The sequence below is a fragment of the Scomber japonicus genome, chromosome 18 (assembly GCF_027409825.1).
Source record: "Scomber japonicus isolate fScoJap1 chromosome 18, fScoJap1.pri, whole genome shotgun sequence".
NCBI classification, from domain to species: domain Eukaryota; kingdom Metazoa; phylum Chordata; class Actinopteri; order Scombriformes; family Scombridae; genus Scomber; species Scomber japonicus.
In genome coordinates this window covers 21,433,342-21,446,502 of record NC_070595.1, presented here as the reverse complement: position 1 = coordinate 21,446,502, position 13,161 = coordinate 21,433,342, and the positions used below count along the sequence as shown (strand labels likewise).

Genomic DNA, 13,161 nt, shown 5'->3' with positions numbered 1-13,161 from the left:
AGTGTTGGTTTACGATATAGTGGATGTTGTTCATGTGATATTCTGTTTTAAGAAATCTAATTTATATTGTCTTTTGCTAGACTTGTTTCCCATATTAATGAAATCCCATTGTGTAACATTGCAAATGTGTAGCTACTCTTCATATAGCAATGATGACTACATTATCATCAATGTATGCAGTAAAATTAATTAATTAAGGCCATTATTACTGTAAATATGAACTGTTTCTTAATTTGCTTATCTTTATGAATAAAAGTTGAATTAAAAAACATCATATGCAACATTTTTATTTATATTGCAGCTAATATCATATCACTAGTAGAGCATGTAGTATGTTACTGCTGCGTATGACACTGACTCGTTTTTTAAATGAGAAAGACAAAAAAACCTGCAATGTTAACACTTTAGCAGACCAGTTTTTCATAATATACACATCAAGGCTTGGATTAAACTTTAAAAACTACTGGTCCACTGCAAGCTTATTATAGTTAACGAAAACTAAGACTAAAACTAAAAGTGAAATAAATGTTAACTGAAAATGAAAATAAAAACTAAACTAAATAAAAACTAAATGAACAATGCAAAACAAACTGAAACGAAAATCAGATTCATTTTAGTTATTGCAGAGCATTTAAAGTTTTGCTTTTGATTCAGCTCCAGGTGATAATTACTGAGCTCTGCTGTGGGTTGGGCGTTGTTAATTGTTAAAGAATAAAATAATAAAATGGCTTTGCACAATCTGGTACAATGACAATGACTTGGTAAACCATATTTGGTGTCATACATTCTGCTTCTACAATAAAACTAAATAAAAACTAAACTAAAACTAGTCAATTCCTCAAAATAAAAATAAAACTAGTTGTTGAACTAACTAAAACTGAACTGAAATAAAAAAACAAACAATCTGAGAAATTAAATACAAACTCTCAAACTTTATAATAAACCTGGCAACTTGGTATTAATAGTTTTAATAATTTTTTCATACTATTAATGCAGTTTGTAAACATGTAACTGTGACTCCACTAGATGTCGCTGTTGCAGTTTTCCAGAGATCCTATTGGCTCCCTTCGCGACACGTGATCAAAATATTGCCTACCAGGAAGAAGAAGTAGCATTAGCGACTAGCATACCCACTTTCTTCGCCAACTAGCTACCTCTAACCTACAAAGGTGACGGTCAGTTTTGGGTCCTTTGATGCTTTACCTATTATACACAACTTCTGAACATCATTACCTGCTTTCTTTCAGGCATGCCAAAGAAAGACCCGTGTCAAAAGCAAGCGTGTGCCATTCAAAAGTGTTTACAAGGTACAACAGCACACTTCAATGTCATTATAAGATGTTAAAGCAAACGCCACATTATTTCTCTCCTTTTCTGTACTAACTTCGTCTCATTCCTGTAGCTAATAAATACGTGGAGAGCATGTGTCAGGATGTGATCAGAGAGATGCGGCGATGCTGTGAGACGCATGCAGCCAACTCCATCTGCTGCTCAGGCTTCAAGGACTCAAAACCTGAAAAAGGAGAGCAAAAGTGACACTTAATAACCTCTTGTTGGATGTATTTAACTGGAAACAGTGTCAGAAAGACACATTGCATAAATGCTGTATAATGACTGTGTAACGACATGTGTACAAGACTGAACAAACAAGTTCCATGTTTTTCTTTTTGTTCCTTCAGTTGGATGTTTATGGAAGCCCATTTCGGCCAAAGTAATGAAAAAAATATGTAAGTCATTATAATAAGGAACTTTCTCAAAATAATGAGAAACGACCACAAAATAATGAGAAACTATCTCAAAAATAACGACAAACTATCAAAATGATGAAAAACTATCTCAAAATCATGATGTAGTAACTAAAAACTGTCCACAAGAGGGCGTATTAGTTTTTACATGTCATTGCAGGAAAGGCACAAGTGTTATCAGTAATATCATGACCTACATATGTGAAGTGTAACCCTTTGTAAGTTATTTGCTCCGCCTGTGTTTGATGAGTGAAAATGAAATTCCTCTCACAACAAAAGCTTTAATATATAAGCTGCCAAGAGAAGCATTTATTTAAAAAGTGGTCTTGTTGTGTGCGTGCCTCGTTATAAAGTATGTGGCATTCTTGTTTGTGCATGTCAGCGCTGAGCTACCAACACAGTCATATCGCAGATGTGACTTGCCAAAAGCCCTGCACATACCTTCAATGTGAAAAATAAATACACAGTTGGTTTTCACCATGAGATAATCCAGTATGAATACAGAAAGGCTGCGGTTCCATCAGTCTATCATTTCAAATGAGGTACTGTATTTGTTAAAAGGAAATTTGTCTTATCCAGTTTTTCATGTCATTGCAGGCATACCTCCATATCAAGTTTGAAACATACTTGTTAGTGCATGTTGGCGCTGAGCAAATTGCAGATGTGAGGTACTAAGGGCCCTGTTTACCCATATTAAACTCAACCAGGTGATTTAGATTGTGTTGGCTGTTTAGAACTGAAAACATGAGTAATATCAAATGTAAATTCACAGTTCGTTTTTTACTGTCACCAAATATAAATATATGAATGGGGGGAAATGCTGTTTTAATGCAGGATGCAGTTAATAGACTTATTTTATTTACAAAGATCAAAACACTAAAAGTCATTTGTTAACCTGATATGAGAAACTCATTTAGTGATACATTCAATATGACCATCATTTATAGATGTCAGTGTGTAGCCAATACATGATGATGATAGTAAAACCATTTTAGCTTTTTTTTTTTTTTTTTACAGAGCTCAAACATGCATGTTACTTAAAAAAAGATGTTCTGTGCTAGTAGGACAGGAAATGGAAAAAAAGAACTGATTGTGTCAGAGTGTCAACACAACCACATTAGCACCATCAACATCATTCAGTGCAGTACAAATTAACTCACACTTTAAATCCAACATAAATATATCCAGAAGTACAACAAGTTAACCTGTGTTAAATTTATGAATGTGAAAAACAACAGTGGTGATAAAGACAAAGTTCTGATTATGAGGGCTTATCATTTGGAAAAAGATGCATCACCACAGTGAAAGAAAGAAAAGAACGTTTAAGATCAAATAGATTAGACAGTACAAGAAGAAGTACAAGAACTCCCTCTATAGTTTAAGATTATTCCTCACCATATTTTATCCAACATTGATGGCTTAAGTTTTTACTATTATGTACAATTATGATATCGACAAAATCTAAGTAAAGATACCTGCCTTTCATCTATTCTATTTGATCACATTCTTTGAGTGTCTATCACCATACAACATCCCTGTAAAGGTGCTTTCCCTTCTGGTATGTCTGTGCCATTTAGGCAACATCCAAGGATAATCTCTCCTATACCTGTGTTAACAGTAAATCCATTAGAACTGGCCCATCTCTTACCTTATCAGTGTGCACTGAAAAAAATGAAAACGTTTCTTTCAAGTTTCATTGATTTTAGTCACCTGAGATATTTTTAAAAATTCAGAAGACATTGATATAAATTGTACATTTTATTCTAATTCCCCTTTTTATTTAAAATAATTTTAAACAGCCGTGATATACATACTGCATACTACTGTATATATGTGTACTGATTATATCGAAATATATAGGCTATTATTTAGATAATACAAGTTTGAATTCTCAATTGAATATTACTAATGTTTGAATTTTTGTACTTCCTAAATGTATTGGTCTGAATTTCATATTCATTAATGCAAATTTAGTAGGTTACACTCAGGTTATTTGTTTTTCTAAAGGCTCTTTACATTAATTAAAATTACCAAGCTGCATGGAGTTGCTGATTTTTGTTTTTCTCTAAATTATGAGTTGTAGGCTACTTACATTTTTTTATTTCGTGGAACAATCAAGAAGAAAAGAGGTAAAAATGAAAATCAAAAGCTTTTCTGCCTTCTGTTTTTGTTTCATTTATTAAGAAAAAAATATAAAAAAACAGTTTTAATGTACACAATATACAAAACGGTATACAGTCTGGGCAGTAAAAACAAATACAAAGAAAAGTAAATGTATATGTAAAGAAATGTACATATTACAACTATAAATTAACACTAGGGGGGTGAGGGTCTATACAAAAAAATATTGGCATAGCACAGTGTGTTACAGTTTAATTGCTTTCGGTTTTAGGGAGGACTGAATTGAATTAATATATTGTTTGATCTCATCAAATACAATAAAGCATGGTTTCTTACCTATAAATTTACATTTATAGATATGGAATTTGACCATGATAATAATAATAATAATAATAATAATAATAATAATAAGAAGAAGAAGAAGAAGAAGAAGAAGATTTATCATATAAATAAGAATGTCTGTGTTATTTTGCATGAGCCCAAACAATACATTCTTCCAAATTAAATTAAAACTTCCATCAATATTTTCAATAATAAAATCACAAAGGTTTTGCCAGAATATTTTCACAAATGGACAATGCCAAAATAAATGTATTATAGTTTCTGAACATTCATAACAAAAACAACAACTCACATTTCCACATCGATGCCTCTTTTAAGACCATTTTTTAGCTGGATCGACTACCTTCCTTCCTTTTTGCGTCATACGTCCATGTGACGGAGTGACGTCCTGACATGGTGACGTGCTGACGTCGGACGGAAATTTGCAGCAGTTCTTTCTAGAAGCCTGTAGCACTTAGCTGTGAGCAGCTAGCCCACTCCTGAAAAACCTACACAAGTTATCCCTGGCAAAACGCTGCGGGTCGCAACATTGACTACAGACACATATTTCAGTGCAGCGTCCTTACGTTGTATGCTTTTTGATTAAACATTCGGGTTAGCCTCGTTTAGCCCGCCAACTTAGCCGAGTCATTATCCCAGGCTAACACAGGCAGGATGTCCAGAATAGACTACAGCGTGTGGGACCACATCGAGGTGTCAGACGATGAGGATGATACCCACCCAAACATCGACACACCCAGCCTCTTTAGATGGAGACATCAGGTACAGTATTACCATACATGACATAAATATGTTTGTAGAAGACATAAACATGGCATAAAGTGACTGTGACTGTGCAATAACAATATCAAACTCAGGTATATTATCACTCAACACCATTATTACTCTTGTACATAATGATACTATTTTACTATGTATTTTTTCTACTGTTTTTATTGCTTTTGCACTTATTATTTATTGTTCTTTATTATGTTTGTATAGACGCTCTTATATTTTTGTTATCCACGTTACTGCTGCAATAATGTGAATTTCCCCATTGTTGGACCAACATCTTATCTTTAGTGTGTCCTGTGTTCACTCTGGTGTTATATGAAGTTGAAGATGTTCATAGTTAGACGTGAGAAAGCAAGTGAGGAAGGTGCACTGAAAATCAAAGACAGTTAAATGGTGGAAATTTCCTTTCTCACCTCGTTCATTGTTGGGTTTTTGATCAACTTTTCTTTTACGTTTCTGTTCCTAATGTCTCAATATATTCTTCTATATGAATTTTATATTGCTTTACTCTTTCCCTTTTGGGGTTACTTGTAATTACAATCAATTTTCTTTGTATAAGTGCTTTTAAAGCATCCCATGTGTCTGTTTCACCGTTATTGATTTTTACCAAATAATTCTGTGGGTCCACCCTAATTTGTTCCACTACTGATTTACTGTTACATATTGTATCCAACATTATTGTATTTATCTCTTTCTGCATAAAAAAAAAAGTCAATTTGGACATGAAGTACTTGTGCTGGTAGATTGTGACTGATTCTGTACTTATTTTCACCTCAGGCACGTGTGGAGCGGATGGAAGAATTTCAGAAGATGACTGAAGATTTAAGTAAGGGACTCAGTGAATGTCGACGTAAGCTGGCTGAAACACAGAAGAAAGTGAAAGAGCTGAGCATCTCGACAACAGATGATGCCAAAGCAGAGCTGAGCAAAACTCAGGCTGAGGAGAAGAAACTGAAAAAGGAGGAACGAGAGTGGGAGAAGAAGTTGGACAAGCACCGCCAGGAGGAGAAGAGGATGCCATGGAATGTGGACACGCTCAGCAAGGAGGGGTTCAGCAAGGTGAGGCTGATGTAGGGGGCTGCTAGAAGACAACATAGTCTCTGGATCTATGTTGTGACCCTCTTTTTATTATATATGAGAATGATACCTTACTCTCCAGAGCAAATTCTTGGAGTCTAACGTTGTCTTATTGGCACACATACCTTGAAAAAAACAGGAAATAAAGCCTGTTTTTTAGTGGTAATACTTTTCAGCCACATCTTTAACTATTCAGCCTCTGTTTTCATGTGATTCACAGCTTTCAAGTCACACTTTTAGAAGATTGTAATTATACCATATTAAGAGGCAAATTGATTCTTAAAAGATGGCACTGACATTATTTTATTTTTTTAATTAGTATGAGCTTATTCCCCACAGAGACCAATCAACAATGAATTTATCCTGGTAACAAATAAATGTGTAGGCAGAGCCTGATATAGTCTGTCCCTTTCTGCCACATAAATGTGCCAACGAAGTATCTCATTATAATAAACATAGCCAGTTTTTCTATCTCTGGAGAGTACCTTTGTGTAGGGTAGGTGTGACTAAGTGTGCTCACATGAAGGAAGTACACTGGCAGCCCAGGTGAAAAAGTATGGCTCTGTTTTTTTCAGTAGTTTTTTGATGACAATGGAATCACAAGAATAAGCTGTTATCAGGCTTTGGCTACCAAGTCAATACTTGTCACAGGGATACTTTTAGTATTGGATATTGGTTTGTCATGATGCTTGTTATTTATAATGAAAATATTAGCCAGTATTATCTTTAAAAGTCATATTTTTTGGCATACGCTTTCTTTGGCGTAGCCCAAAGATTGTAAAGGTTCAGTAAGTGATACCTTGCAAAGTCCTCACATTTTCAAAAGCAGGATATAATAATACATTTCCAGTCAGGGTGTGTAGTAGCACTCTCGAACTCTAAAATACATGAATACAAAAACAAAAGATGCATTTGCAAATATGCATTACGCTGCAATTTATAGGTGGTTCAAGATCATGTGATTTTTCTACCTTGCTTCAGGCTCTATTATTCAACCAAATCTAAAACTTCTAACAACATTATATGGGCCTCTGTGTTCAGACTGTTTCCTGCTACCATTATTGCCTCCGATCAGCAGGGGTTAGGGTGAGTGTGCTTTGGAAGTAGCTTTAGTCGCTAACGCAAGCGTTGTTGTTCGCCTGAAGCTGATTTGTAGCAAGGTTAGCAGTGCCACTGGTTACAATTGCTATTTTATGTAACCACTGCATGTTTTGTCTTCCATGTGGGATATTTTTGTTCCTTTTTCAGAAGTGGATTGCTGGATAGAGATAACCCTGAGGTGGTTCTTGACAGCCATATTGATTTTTCTCAAATTCCACACAGACTTAGCTTCAAGTCTATGGTTTCATAATGTTGTTCATATCTCTGACTCTTCATGCAATTTTCTGATACACATCAGTTTATACTTATACCCCACATCTCCAGTGATGTCTGATATGACTTTTCCTATTGTATCACAGCCATAGATTCTAATGATTATTTTCTGCCACTTTTTCATCCACAGAGCGTTGTTAATGTCAAACCTGACAATGTTGAAGAGACCGAAGAGGAGAAGGAGCAAAAGCATAAAACCTTTGTGGAAAAATATGAGAAGCAGATCAAACATTTTGGTATGTATTCATGACATTTATTCACAATTGTTCTTTATTGTATATTACATTGAGTGTCGGTAGGGGAAAATAGTGATGGTCCTTCATTACTGTCTTTACTGCAGGTATGTTGCGACGCTGGGATGACAGCCAGAAGTACCTGTCTGACAACCCCGATCTAGTATGTGAAGAGACTGCCAACTACCTGGTCATCATGTGCATCGACCTTGAAGTTGAGGAGGTAAATACTATATGACCGAATTTCTTCTTCATTTTCTCCTAAAAACACTGACAGTAGTCCGTATTTTGCATTCATGTTAAGATTCAAATATACTTAAGTGAGTTTTATGGGAGTTGTTTTATTCTTTATTTGCTGCAGACTGTTTTCTTTACACCATCATTTTATCCTTTTAAAATATGTGCATTGTTCTAAAAATGTCTTCTCTTTTTGTAGAAAAAGGCGCTGATGGAGCAAGTGGCTCATCAGACCATCGTCATGCAGTTCATTCTGGAGTTGGCGAAGAGCCTCAAAATGGACCCCCGCGGGTGCTTTCGTCAGTTCTTTGCCAAGATTAAGGTAACCATGTTTCTGTAAAATGTCAAAAAATGGTGACAAATGTTGATCTCTGTTGCGCTAAAAGCACAAGGTTCAACCTCAGATGTCCACAACCAAGAAATATTCAGTTTACCCTCAGAGAAGACAAAAGAAACTACACTGAGAGAAATTGTGTTTTTTTGTCTTTAACAAAACTCACTCAAAACAGTTAACAATAAATTATCTAAATAGCCGGCAATTTAATTTTCTGTCATGTGTCAATTAATCAACTAATCGCTGCAGCTGCATTTGGATACTTCAACATCGAATACATTTTTGAGTTATTGAAGACAACTTTGTGTTTAGCAAACACTACCTTTATGAAATGTGGGATGTACACATTAAATATATTCATAATCCAAGAAGAGAGAATTGAATCTTTTCTTTTCCCATAGCCTGTTCAAAATATCATAAATATAAACAGTAATTGATGTGTTCAGTTAATATTCAAGCTTAGCTACTCACATACCAATAATGTATCCCCACAGACATCAGATCAGCAGTACCAGGACGCCTTCAATGACGAGCTGGAGTCCTTTAAGGAACGGGTTCGCGGCAGGGCGAAGATCCGCATAGAAAAGGCCATGAAGGAGTACGAGGAAGAGGAGCGACAAAAGCGCTTGGGACCTGGAGGTCTAGATCCTGTTGATGTGTACGAATCCCTGCCAATTGTAAGTTCATCGTCAAGAATCTTCAGCATTTTCCTTTTATCTTCTCCTGTTATTTAAAATGTCTCAAACTTGTTTTTTTGTTTGTTTTCTTTATTGCAGGAGATGCAGAAATGCTTTGACGATAAGGACATCCAAATGTTACAGGATGTGATTAGCAAAATGGATCCAACGGTAGGTTACTATGTTAAGGAACTTTTTTACAATTATGACCTTTTACTCAATTATTGTGAGTGTTTTGAGTAATACAGTGATCAATTAAGACTGTTGCTAATGCTATCTGTTATGTAAATGTCTAGTTCTCTGACTCACGTGTATTTTTGTCCTATTTTGGGTCAGTTAATTGATAATGAACTTATTGTTTAACGTGATTTAGGAGGCAAAGGCTCACATGAAGAGGTGCATAGAGTCTGGACTCTGGGTCCCCAACTCCAGGACTGATGACGTGGATGAAAAAGGGGAAGATGGTATCTATGAGGAGGTCAAACAGGAGCTGGAGCAAACTAAGATAGAATGACCAACATTGATCCTGTGATTTGATGTGTACTTTCCCCCTCTGTATTGCAGCTCCTCTATGTGTATGACTAGTTTGCCAATCAAGGAACAATGAAATAACTTCTCAAATATATTTAGCTCAGACTTAAAGGATTAGCATTCAGCTAACTGCACAACTTTGTTGCATCTGTAACCCCTGCTTTGAAGAAAACCGCAGCGTGTGTGTAGGTCTTTTATTTGCTTTGACATCACTAGAACTGTATTCTTACACCTCGCTCATTTGTGGGGGGTGGGGAAAGGGGGGTGTATGTTGACACATGCCTGTCATATGTGTGGTTGTATAGTTGAAGACCATTTATGCATTTTCAAGTTGTGCGTAAAGTTATTATTTTTGTCATTTCCAAATTTAAGATTTTTGTTTTTGACTTTCAAGGCTTGAGCAACCAATGTATTCAGATGGTTATTTCCCAAGAGTGACATTTTCTACAAACTTGCTTAACTAAAATTTCAATTGTAACCAACTTCTCAAGAACAAGGCGTTGTGGTTTTATGTGAGAACTCAAAGTGTGGGTGACATGCATTACAGATCATAAAGTATGAATGTTAAAAAATGTGAGTCATAAGAATCATATGGAAAGTATTCATCTGCGAGACCTAGGCAAAGTATTAACTGTTACTTTTTGATATGGAGCCAGTGCGTGTGTGCATGGGGATTTCTAAGGACGCATTTGGTATTTGCTAAGGACATTTGATCTACAGTCATGCAGGTTAATATGTGGGTATGCTACAACCTTCAGCTCATTTCAGAATATGTACATATGAGACAACAACCAATATTAAACACAAGTCGTAAGTGTCAGGTCTGAGGATGACCACTCACACTTTCTCCACTGATAGTGTAGGTGAAACTGGCCTCACCATCAGTGCATAAATTAACATATTACTAAGGTGGGAACCTTGTGGGCTTTGGTGATGATTGACAGCTTACATACTGTAGAGCCCACTCATTCCCACATTTGCCAAAGTACAATCCCAATTAAGTGGCAGAGTGACCATGTAGTTCCTAAGAATAGCTCCTGAAGAGCTAGGTATGTGTGGTTGGAGGCTACACTTAACTTGCAATGCTTGTTTTTCCTTTTCTTTTTTATGGTGAGAGTGTTTGGTTGGAATTTAAAAGACATGATGAAAAAAAAGTGAAACAGCTTCTACAAAGACAAAATTTGACAATCTTTGAAATCACTAAATAAAACTGCTCAGTGGATATTGTTGCCAAAAGCTTTTGTGCCCTTCCTGTGATGTCTGCCAGCCATGTCTGTGTTCTCTGTACTGCTGGAAATGGGCCTCTTTTTTTGGACCTTGCAAGCTTTTGTGCAAGATAACTGGATATGATAAATGACAGGGAGCATCTGTGGTAGCATTGCTAGCATTGCAATATAACCTTGCAATGCTAACAAACTAAATGAGGAACAGTCAGACCTCCATTTAGTCTGATAAAAAAGTAGAATATACAAACTCCCATCAAAGTGTAACATTATGCTGAAAAAAGAAGGTATAACAATACACTGAGATCATATATAAGAATCGAATGCTATGCCCTGTAATATCCTTTTTTCTTTATGGTAGCTTATCAGTAACTTTAAATGCTGTACACGGTGTTGAACTGGAATTATTTATTTGGGAAGTTTATGTATTCTGTGCCACTCATATATGGACATTGGAGTGAACAAAACACATTTCTGTATAATCAATTTCAGTGTGGTAGTTTTTTGACAGTTTCTTGTTTAAGTTTCCACAATCCAAATTCTGCAGAAACAGGAGGGGAAAAGAGGAAAGGAAAAGACTAAACTGTTGTAGATGCTGTTTTGTAAAATTACCTTCCAGCTTAAGTGGTGCTTCTGACATCAATGATGATGATGAAAACATCTTACCCTTGTGGTGATGCTGATTATCACAAAGGGTAATTGTGCAACTTTTGTAACATTTTCACCTCTAGAATCAGACTAAACATTTTTAACAATTTGCATGTAGCCAAGCATTTCATGTCAAGGTGACTTTAAAATATACAGTACTGTGCAAAACTTTTTATCATGAGTAGTTTTTTATTCAATTAACTTCATGCAGTGGAGTTGACAGAAAGAAAAAACAGCTGCTTTGAAAAGAACTATAGTGTGAGTGTAGGTCTTTTATATGTTTTGACATCACTAAAGCTGTATTCTCACACCTGGCTAGTTTGTGCAGGTTTGTATAGTGACACGACTCATTTGTGTGGTTGTATATTTTTACAGGCAAACCACACTCTCACTTCTTCTCAGTACACCTGCACACATTTTTTCAAGGTTCTTGGCAGGAATATTGTTCCAAGTATTTTGGAGAACTTGTCACAGTTTTTCTGTGGATTCTGTAGGGTCATATCATCTGTTGCAGGACTCCTTGTTTTTGACAATGAATGGGGTCATTGTCATACTGCAAAAAATCAATTAGGGACAGATCAGCACCTTTTTTACATGGTATTCTAGTTATGTTAATTATCTAAACAACTAAAGTGCCTTAAACTTTTGCACAGTACTGTTTATGTGTATATTTATAGCATCATGTATGATGGATCATAAATCATATTGGAATATACAATTTATTGTGAGAGATTGTCACACCTTTACTTAAAATGTTTGGATTTGCAGGTTGAGAATTGCAGAAAATATGAACATAAGATACGTGTTTAATACCTTTTCCCTAGTCACAAATGAGACCAAACCTTCAAGTTTTATTTGCATAGTAAGATACTATTTTCAATTACCTTACAGGGCAACAATGTGTGTGCATATATTTTCATACCTAGAGTATAGTATTTTATAAGTTAGTTTGGTCTTGGTACATGAAACTGGACCACAATCAGATTCATTTGACAAGAAGGAAGTACATGGAATTCAATGTGGTCCAAAGGTCAACAGAATAAGCAATAAACATTAACATTAAACAATAAACATGAACAAATGAATGTGTACAGTGTTGATATTGGTACATAAAACTGTATGGACATGTATCACATTGCAGTCAATAATAATCATAATAAATACATACACAGAACCACAATCAGATTCATTTGACAAGAAGGAAGTACAAGATATTCAATGTGGGCCAAACAGAAAAAGCAATAAACATTAACATTAAATAATAAACATAAACAAAATCATGTGTACAGTGTAAGAAAGAGAGGGACAGTAATTTACTGTCTAGTGTGACCATGTGCTAGCATGAAAACATGATAAAACATGATAAAAACGGTGTGTGCAAAAAAGCTAAATATAAATATAATACCGTGTAGATATAAATATAAATGTGAGTGTGTATCTGTACTAACAGGATAAGATAGGAGTTGGTGTGTTTGCAGTCTTTTATTATAAATAAAGATTATAAAGATAGTCATTGTCTGGGGAAAGAAAGCTGTTGTTGGTCCTGGTTCTGGAGGCTCCCAATTATAAGCTGTATAACTGTAACTACTTCAAATCCCAAATGACATCTAAACCAGAATTTGCATCATTCTCAGTTTTATTCGTGAAATTTCTTTTAGCTGTTCTTCCCCTACTACCTGCATTCTGAAAAGACCCGCCCTACTCTGCCTCTGATTGGCTTAGGCTAACATTCTTCCCCTAACAATAACCAATCCAACTCGTCATTCTGAAACCTAGGTAACGTAGCCAACGACTGCTAGCCAATCAGAGGCAGTGTATGGTGTATCTTAGCGGAAAGCGGGTGGG

At 35.5% G+C, this 13,161-nt stretch overlaps 2 protein-coding genes across 3 annotated transcripts; both read left to right on the top strand.

The window, feature by feature from the left end:
* The first annotated feature begins 1,102 nt into the window (after positions 1–1,102).
* Positions 1,103–2,458, top strand: cmc4 (C-x(9)-C motif containing 4 homolog (S. cerevisiae)). Of its 2 annotated transcripts, none has more exons than XM_053338780.1 (3): positions 1,103–1,169; positions 1,248–1,307; positions 1,403–2,458. In XM_053338780.1, exons 2-3 carry the CDS (start codon positions 1,250–1,252, stop codon positions 1,534–1,536), a joined length of 192 nt encoding a protein of 63 aa, XP_053194755.1. In that variant the 5' UTR covers positions 1,103–1,169; positions 1,248–1,249; the 3' UTR covers positions 1,537–2,458. The 2 variants fall into 2 exon arrangements, with proteins under 2 accessions (XP_053194755.1, XP_053194756.1); XM_053338781.1 differs by lacking the exon at positions 1,103–1,169 and adding an exon at positions 1,170–1,175.
* A 2,158-nt stretch (positions 2,459–4,616) lies between these two features.
* On the top strand, positions 4,617–10,112 carry LOC128379145 (hsp90 co-chaperone Cdc37). The gene is made up of 8 exons (XM_053338779.1): positions 4,617–4,970; positions 5,760–6,041; positions 7,564–7,669; positions 7,774–7,889; positions 8,103–8,225; positions 8,732–8,914; positions 9,014–9,085; positions 9,288–10,112. The coding sequence occupies exons 1-8, from the start codon at positions 4,863–4,865 to the stop codon at positions 9,426–9,428; spliced, it is 1,131 nt and encodes a 376-aa protein (XP_053194754.1). The 5' UTR covers positions 4,617–4,862; the 3' UTR covers positions 9,429–10,112.
* Positions 10,113–13,161: the final 3,049 nt, after the last annotated feature.

Coding starts and splice junctions, on each gene's coding strand:
- cmc4 (XM_053338780.1), top strand. CDS start 1,250: ATGCCAAAGAAAGACCCGTGTCAAAAGCAAGCGTGTGCCATTCAAAAG. Junction 1,308..1,402: donor CATTCAAAAGTGTTTACAAG/GTACAACAGCAC, acceptor TCATTCCTGTAG/CTAATAAATACGTGGAGAGC.
- LOC128379145 (XM_053338779.1), top strand. CDS start 4,863: ATGTCCAGAATAGACTACAGCGTGTGGGACCACATCGAGGTGTCAGAC. Junction 8,226..8,731: donor AGTTCTTTGCCAAGATTAAG/GTAACCATGTTT, acceptor GTATCCCCACAG/ACATCAGATCAGCAGTACCA. Junction 9,086..9,287: donor TTAGCAAAATGGATCCAACG/GTAGGTTACTAT, acceptor AACGTGATTTAG/GAGGCAAAGGCTCACATGAA.